Source organism: Otolemur garnettii, unplaced genomic scaffold (assembly GCF_000181295.1).
Source record: "Otolemur garnettii isolate 467f Iridium unplaced genomic scaffold, OtoGar3 scaffold00127, whole genome shotgun sequence".
Taxonomy (NCBI): Eukaryota; Metazoa; Chordata; class Mammalia; order Primates; family Galagidae; genus Otolemur; species Otolemur garnettii.
In genome coordinates, this window is record NW_003852522.1 from 2,937,628 (window position 1) to 2,946,419 (window position 8,792).

The following is an 8,792-nucleotide window of genomic DNA, read 5'->3' on the forward strand; positions in this document are numbered from 1 at the left end:
GTGACAAAGTACGACTCTGTCTCAAAAAAAAAAAAAAAAAACTAGCACTCTGGGAGGCTGAGGTGGGTGGTTTACTTAAGCTCAGGAGTTGGGAGACCAGCCTTAGCAAGAGGGAGACCTGTCTTTACTAAAATAAAAAAACTATCTGGGTGTTATGGTAGGAGCCTATAGTCCCAGCTATGTGAGAGGCTGAAGCAAGAGGATCTCTTGAACCCAAGAGAGGGTAGAGGTTGCTGTGAGCTCTGACGATCCCACAGCACTCTACCCAGGGTGACTGCGTGAGACTCCGTCTAAAAAAAAAACCCAAAACAAAAAGAATACATTCCTTGCCTCACTCTAGTCTTAAAAATGAGGCAGAGAACAGGCTTCACTAAAGTTTCAGGCTCCTGGGTTCCAGTGCTCGGCCAACACTGAAGACCAGCATCCTGACAGGTTCAGGCCCTTCATACAGATGGGCCAACCTCCAGTCTGCAGACTGGTACTGGTCTGTGGCCCCCTTGGGAACCAGCCCACGCAGCAGGAGGTGAGCTTTATCTGTATTCACGGCTCTGTCTCCTTTCAGATCACCCCCTCCCAACCATGGAAGAATTGTATGCTGTGAAACCTGTCCCTGGTGCCAAAAGGGTTAGGGACCACACATTTAGCCTACCTAATGCCCAGGAGGTGGAACATACCATTATTGGGCCCACATTATAGGCAGGGAAATGCTTCGGAAATACACTGGCCAAGTCAGAGATAGTCAGCAAGGAAGCCAGGTCTCCATTTACATCCCCTCTCATCACTGAAATGCTTGTGGCCTCTGAAGGGGCCCAGCCAGAGAGGGCCCAACTTTTACCTTGGAATGACATCGTCACTATCTCTGCTGTGGTGAGCCGAGAGGTATCAGGAGCAGGCCAGGTGACGGTATGCTTCGGCGCCACAGTTTTAGAGGTGACCAGAGGCCTGCTCGTGGAGGTGCCCTGGGTGGTCACTAAAGACTCAGCCTCTGAAAGAACAAATACACATTTCCTGAGTGCTGCATGCTACAAACTCTGTGTTTCTAATAACAGATCAGAAACAAGGGCCCATGAAAATAACACCCATGGGCTCGGCGCCTGTGGCTCAAGCCGCTAAGGCACCAGCCACATACACCTGAGCTGGCGGGTTCAAATCCAGCCTGAGCCCGCCAGACAACAATGAATGATGGCTGCAACCAAAAAATAGCTGGGCGTTATGGCGGGTGCTTATAGTCCCAGCTACTTGGGAGGCAGAGGCAGGAGAATCGCTTGAGCCCAGGAGTTGGAGGTTGCTGTGAGCTGTGATGCCATGGCGCACTACCCAGGGTGACAGCTTGTGGCTCAAAAAAAAAGAAAAAAACACCCATGGATATCTACATTATGATCATACTATTTTTGTTTAAGAGAGACTTGCAAGTGCTAAGAAGGTGGTCTTGACCAGGTGTGCTGCCTTGTACCTATAATCCCAGCACTGTGGAGGCTGAGGCAGGATGGTTTTGCTTGAGGCCAGGAGTTCAAGACCAAATTGAGGGGGCGGTGCCTGTGGCTCAAAAGGGTAGGACGCTGGAGGTGGCAGGTTCAAACCCAGCTCTGGCCAAAAACCGCAAAAAAAAAAAAAAGAAAGACTGAGCAATATAGTGAGATGCCATCCTCTCTCTCTCTCTCTCTCTTTTTTTTTTGAGACAGGGTCTTACTTTATCACCCTCAGTAGAGTGCCACGGTGTCACAGCTCACAGCAACCTCAAATTCTTGGGCTTAAGCAATTCTCTTGCCTTAGCCTCCCAAGTAGCTGGGACTACAGGTGCCCGCCACAATGCCTAGGTATTTTTTGCTGTAGTTGTCATTGTTGTTCAGCAGGCCTGTCTAGGTTCGAACCCACTAGCTCTGGTGTATGTGGCAGGCACCCTAGCCATTGAGCTATAGGCACTAAGCCAGAGACTCCATCTCTTAAAAAAAAAAATAAAAATTATCCAGGTCCTAGTTATTCAGGAAGCCATGGCAGGAGGATAGCTTGAGCCTAGGAGTTAGAGGCTGAACTGAGCTATGACTACACCATGGCCCATAGCAAGAACCTGCCTGTCTCAAAAAACAAAAAAACAGGGAGGCACCTGTGGCTTAGTGAGTAGGGCACTGGCCCCATATACCACGGGTGACAGGTTCAAACCCAGCCCCGACCAAACTGCAACAAAAAATAGCCAGGCGTTGTGGCCAGCGCCTATAGTCCCAGCTACTTGGGAGGCTGAGGCAGAAGAATTGCCTAAGCCCAGGAGTTTAAGGTTGCTGTGAGCTGTGACTCCACTGCACTCTACCAAGGGTGAAAAAGTGAGACTCTGTCTCTACAAAAAAACCAAAAAAACAAAAAAGATGTTCTGGACCTGGACCTGTTGGCCTCAATTTGAGACAATCTCAGATAAGAAGAATTCAAGAATGGGGTCTATTTCTTCTCTGTGTGCACCCATTAGAAGTCAGACCACTTCCTCAGGGGGCCAAGAAAGACAGAATTAGACATCAAAATGACCCTGGGTCTAGATGCCCAGCACGGTGTTAATGTGCCCAGCATCAGAGAAAGGCAAAGTCCTTGTGACTTTAAGGAACCTGTTTCACAGATGTGCATGGAGAGTCTCACAGGAGATAGAAACAAGGCCTGTACCCCTACCTGTGAGGCAGCTCCTCATGTCCTTGGCTAGCAACATGCCATCTGGGCAGGCACAGGTAAACTTGGGCGAGTGTGGGTTAATTTGTGGGGCAGGAAGACACAGGTACTGGCAGCCACCATTTCGGAGAGTGGGCCTCTCACACCAGTTTACCCCTAGGGCAGAAAGAATGAGGAGTCGGGCTGAGAATGAGATAGGCCAGAAAGTTCTAAAAAATCCCAAGAGAGCCCATGGTGAGGTCTCAAGGTAGAGGGACAGACAGGCACCCCAACCACACCTTTTGGCTGTGTGAAGTTGTGGAAGAGGACAATATCCTCAGGGGACAATAGGTTTTCAGCCACCAAATTAATGTCGGAGCCCGTGAGGCGATTGGCACTGAAAATGGCTTCATTGATGATGTCTGTCCAAAACACTTTGTCCTGTGCGGGGAGTAAGGAAAATGACAGAACCCATAAGCTGCTGAGAAAGGACACAGACCACTATCTCCACCGCTATCAGGGTTTCATTTTGGTAAAATACACACAACATAGTATGTACCACCCTAACGCCCCTTTTCTTTTTTGTAGAGATGGGAGTCTCCCTTTGTTGCACACACTAGTCTAAGACTCCAGGCCTCAAGTGATCCTTCTGCCTTAGCCTCCCAAAGTATTAGAATTATAGGCTTGAGGCCCTGCATTTGGGCACCATAATGCTTTATGAGTGCATCTTTTTTTTTTTAGAGACAGTCTTACTTTATTGCCCTTGGTAGAGTGCTGTGGCGTCACAGCTCACAGCAACCTCTAGCTCTTGGGCTTAGGTGATTCTCATACCTCAGCCTCCTAAGTAGCTGGGACTACAGGTGCCCACCATGACGCCCAGCCATTTTTTGTTGCAGTTTGGTCCCTTTGTGACTGGTTATTTCACTGAGCATATTGTGTGTCAGACTTTCCTTCCTTTTTAAGGCTGAACCATATTCTACTGGATGGAATATTACTTAAATAATGTTAAACAGTAAGTTTAAATAATTATCATATGGATGGACCACATCATGTTTATCTGTAGGTTGCGGCCACTTTTGCCTGATATAAACAATGCTGCTGTGAACACGGAGGGATGAATATCAGGGCGCCCCCCGGTGGCTCTGCGAGGGGCCTGCTAACGCTGTGTTGTGTGTGCTTATCAGTATCCCTGGCCTCTACCCACTAAATGCTCCTAGTAACCTCCACTCAGTTTTGGCAACCAAAAAATCTCCAGAAATTGCCATGTCACCCAAGGGGCAAAACTGCTTCCACATGACAACCACTGGTTTAGGCATTTCAAGATTCTTTGGGTAAAAAGAAAGAAAACAAAAATAATTCCAGGTTTAAGACCTCTTGCTTGATACCAGCTGTTTTCTGTGCTCATCCTGGCTTGAATGAATGAGACAGGTGTGTCACCCTGCCACTTGAGCACCCACGTCCCATATATGAGTTGCTCTCAATAATTAAAAAGTCAGCCGTGGATTTGCTCATGCTCCCAAGTCTCACCTCAAAGATGGCCAAGGAGAAGGGATGGGCCAGTCTCTTCTTGTCCTCCAACACTGTCTTCCGGTTGCCACCATTGACATCAATACTGGAGATGGAGTGGAGTTTGGAGTCAACCCAGTAGAGGCGACCACTGGAAAGATCTAGAGTCCACAGGTAGAAGAAGAGAGGTCACATGCTGATGACAAATTGCCAGAGGGGGTCTTTGGAGTGGGTCACTCTTTCCCTCAAGCAGAGAAACATACAGAAAAGTAGCTCTGAGCACATGTGAGCCCGAACCCCACGCTGTGCCTGGGGGGCATTCACCCCACTGTCTCACTCCTCTGTGGGGTGGGTGGGGACAGTGTGGGTTAGAACCAGCTCAGGGAGCTCAGTGGGGCTGTTCAGGAACATCCTGGCCTCTCGTCCCCCTCATCATACAGAGTGTGCCCAATGCCAATGGGGACAGCCGTTCTCTGAACATACCCAGAGTGATGCCATTGGGCCACTGGATGCCTTCTGTCACCAGCGAGTACACATCCACACCATTCAGGCCCCCTTTTTTGATCTTAGCAGGGGTTCCCCAGTCAGTCCAGTACATGAAGCTGCAGGAGAACAGAGAGAGCAGATATAAGGTTGAATGTCACTGGGAGTGTGGTCCTGGCTAACACTGAAGAGCACATTCAGCCTGAAACAACCAAGCCTGGACTCAGGAATCAACTTGGGGACTGTGAACTTATTTTTTGTTTTAGTTTTTAAGAGACAGATACACTGCCAGGTCTTTTTTTTTTGAGACAGAGCCTCAAGCTGTTCCCCTGGGTAGAGTGCCATGGCATCACAGCTCACAGCAACCTCCAACTCCTGGCTCAAGCAAGTCTCCTGCCTCACCCTCCCAAGTAGCTGGGACCACAGGCACCCAACCACAACACCCGGCTATTTTTTGGTTGCAGCCGTCATTGTTGTTTGGCGGGCCCAGGCTGGATTTGAACCCGCCAGCTCAGGTATATGTGGCTGGCGCCTTAGCCACTTGAGCCACAGGCACCGAGCCTACTGCCAGGTCTTGAACTCCTGCCTTCAGCCATCCTCCTGCCTCAACCACCCAAGTAGCTGGGACTATAGGTACCCACCATGACATCTGGTTAATTGTTTCAATTTTTAGTAGAGATGGGGTCTCACTGTTGCTCAGGCTAGTCTCAAAGTCCTAAGCTCATGTGATCCTCCCACCTTAGCCTCTCAGAATGCTCAGAGAGGCAGACATGAGCCACTTCTTGAGGTTTTCTATAAACACCCACAATTTGTTTTGACCCAAGATGGTATTATCCAGAACACACAACCAATCTAAACTTGGACGCATAAACTTGCCAAAAGTAAATTAAAAACTGTTGCATGATTTCTACTGAGTGCATGTCACTTTTCCCACAATTGTAAAGTCAAAAAATGTTAAGGTGGACCATTTGTGAAAATTGTATTCACAGTTGTTACTTTGTATGAAGTAGAGGAAGAAAAGGGAAAGTAACCTACATTTCTATGTACTGGGCACCAATTTAAAAAACTGTGCCCCTCCCAGTGGACAAACTCATTATACAGTGTACAAGGAACTGAAAACGCAGAGAGCCAGGAAGCCAGCCATGCACAGTGTGCTCCCCTGTGAATAATCAGAAACAGGTTGGGTGCAGCAGCTCACGCCTGTAATCTGAGCCCTCTGGGAGGTTGAGGTGGGAGGATCTCTTGAGGCCAGGAGTTGAAGATCGGCCTGAGCCAGAGTGAGAGCCTGTGTCTAAAAAATAGCCAGGCACTGTGGAGGGTGCCTGTAGTCTCAGCTACTGGGGAGGCTGAGGCAGGAGGATCGCTACAACCCAGGAGTCTGAGATTGCTAGGAGCTGTGACACCACAGCACTCTAGCCTGGGCAATAGAATAAGACTCTGTCCCCCACCCCCCCCCCCAAAAAGAACAGAATATAAACACACACCTATGCTTTGTATCTGAGTGGAGTGGATCTGAGAGTCTCTCTGTCTCTGTCTATGTCCTGGCAATTGTGTAGCCACATGTCACCCTAGCCAGTGCTCCTTGATACCAACAAGCATTTGTCTAACTCAATCAGGGCCTGCTTCACCTGAAAATCCTGTTCCATCTAAATGATACTCTCTTCCCTGCCCAGCCCTTTGCTTCCCTTCTGATACCGTAGGAAGATGGCCATATTTTTCTTCTCTGATGTCCCCTCCCCCAGACAAGACCTTCCATGGATTTTTGCCACCAGCAGGATGTACCTCGTCCCAGGTTGTCAGTGTTCCTGGGAATTGTGAAATCTTACCTCTCATGTACCCAGATGGCAGATAGAGGCTGCCAGGTACAAAGTACACGAGGCAGGGTGCAGGGTGAAGCTTCCTGCCAGGGGGTGCACATAGCAGTGTCCTGACCCCGGAGTTGCTGAGTCAGCCATGACACCTGCCTGGGGGGTCAACCTGAGTGACAACTTTCTCTCTGTCCTATCCCCAACCTTCATACATGCAAATGACTACCCCAAACTAACTTAATGGAGAACCTTGGTAGTTTTTTTTTTTTTTTTTTTTTGAGACAATCTCACTATATTGCCCTGGGTAGAGTGCAGTGGCATCACAGCTCACAGCAACCTCTAACTCTTGGGCTTAAGAGATTCTCTTGCCTCAGTCCCCCAGGTAGGTGGGACTATAGGCACCCGCCACAATGCCCAGCTAAGACCTTTGTATTTTTTTCTTTTATCCTGTGGCTTAGGGGACTCTGCCACAAAACACTAACTAAATTTGTGTTTTCATTTCTCATTCACCTTGCCAGTGCATGACCAAGTGTAGCAGGACATGCTTGTAGTTCCAGATACTTAGGAGGCAGGAGGATCAATCACTTGAGCCCATGAGTATAATGTTACAATGAGCTATGATGATGTACTTTACCCAGGGTTACAGAGTAAGACTCTTATCTCAGGGAAAAAAAAAAAAAAAAAAAAAAAACCAACAACAAACGGCTCAGTGCCTGTGGCTCAAGCAGCTAAGGCACCAGCCACATATACTTGAGCTGGTGGGTTTGAATCCAGCCCAGGCCCTGCCAAACAACAATGACAGCTGCAACAAAAAAATAGCTGGGCGTTGTGGTGGGTGCCTGTAGTCCCAGCTACTTGGGAGGTAGAGGCAGGAGAATAGTTTAGCCCAGGAGTTGCAGGTTGCTGTGAGCTGTCATGCCACGGCACTCTACCCAGGACGACAGCTTGAGGCTCTGTCTCAAAAAAAAAACAAAACAAAACAACCCACACAACTAAAACACACACACACACACACACACACAAAACACCATGAATAAAACAATTGTTGGAGGGGCGGGTTTTTTTTTTTTTTTTTAGAGACAGAGTCTGACTTTGTCGATCTCAGTAGAGTGCTATGGCGTTACCCAGCCTATAGCAACTTCCAGTTCCTGGGCTTAGGCGATTCTCTTGCCTCAACCTCCCAAGTAGCTGGGACTACAGGTACCCACCACAATGCCTGGCTATTTTTCTTTTTTTGTTGCAGTTTGGCCAGGACTGGGTTTGAACCCGCCACCCTTGGGTATATGAGGCCAGCCCCCTACCCACTGAGCCACATGTGCTGCCCATGAACAAAACAATTTATAATATAGGATTCACATTAAATTCTGATATATATGAAAATTAGTGTTTTAGGCCAGGCGCAGTGGTTCATGCATATAATCCTAGCACTCTGGGAGGCCTTAGGTGGGTGGATCACCTGAGCTCAGTAGTTCAAGACTAGCCTGAGCAAGAGTCAGACCCTGTCTCTACTAAAAAAGTGAAAAACTGGGGTGGCACCTGAGTAGGGCACTGGCCCCATATACTAAGAGTGGCTGTGAGCTGAGATGCCACAGTACTCTACTGAGGCCATAAAGTGAGACTCTGTCTCTAGAAAAAAAAAAAAAAAATGAAAAACTGAGGCAAGAGGATCACTTGAGCCCAAGAGTTTATGCTATGAGCTATGATGCCATGGCATTCAACTGAAGGCAAAAAGGTGAGACTTTGTCTCAAAAAGTAAAATAAAATTAGTATTTTAGATTCCTTCCTTCTGCCTCAAACTCCTACTCTCAAGCTATTCTCCTGCGTCAGCTTCCTGAGTAACTGGGACCATAGGCTCCTACTACCCAGCTTGGCTTTGTAAAGTTTTTTTATAGAGATGGGGACCAGCTACTCTTGGACCCCTGGCTTCAAATGACCCTCCTGCGTGGACTTCCCAAAGCACTGGGATTACAGACATGAGCTACCTTACTCAGCCTAGTATTTTAGTCTCTGGGTTGAATTTTTCCTTGAGGTCTGTTACTAGCTCAGGGAATGTAACAGGTATCTATAGGATCCACCACCACCCCACCAAGGCCTCCACTCCAGGCTATTCCTTTCCTGACAGTGTGAGACTTTGATGCCAGGTCTTCCCTGAAGTTCAGGACACCTCATCACCTGCCTAACTTAATCTACTCAGAACACATATATTCTTCCAAGTACTAATCAGCTCTTTCCTTTTTTTTTTTGAGACAGAGCCTCAAGCTGTCCCCCTGGGTAGAGTGCCGTGGCTTTACAGCTCACAGCAACCTCCAACTCCTGGGCTCAAGTGAGTCTCCTGCCTCAGTCTCCCAAGTAGCTGGGACCACAGGT

At 48.2% G+C, this 8,792-nt stretch overlaps 1 protein-coding gene across 2 annotated transcripts in view; it reads right to left on the minus strand.

The window, feature by feature from the left end:
* Window positions 1-8,792, minus strand: part of LDLR (low density lipoprotein receptor) — a 45,175-nt gene that overhangs the window by 6,774 nt on the left and 29,609 nt on the right. For both annotated transcript variants that reach the window (XM_023518052.1, XM_012810223.2), the window contains exons 11-15: window positions 4,618-4,736; window positions 4,156-4,295; window positions 2,928-3,069; window positions 2,653-2,805; window positions 836-985 (exon numbers count right to left, since the gene is read on the minus strand). In XM_023518052.1, the coding sequence (XP_023373820.1) occupies window positions 836-985; window positions 2,653-2,805; window positions 2,928-3,069; window positions 4,156-4,295; window positions 4,618-4,736 (704 nt within the window). The remainder of the gene's footprint in view (window positions 1-835; window positions 986-2,652; window positions 2,806-2,927; window positions 3,070-4,155; window positions 4,296-4,617; window positions 4,737-8,792) is intronic.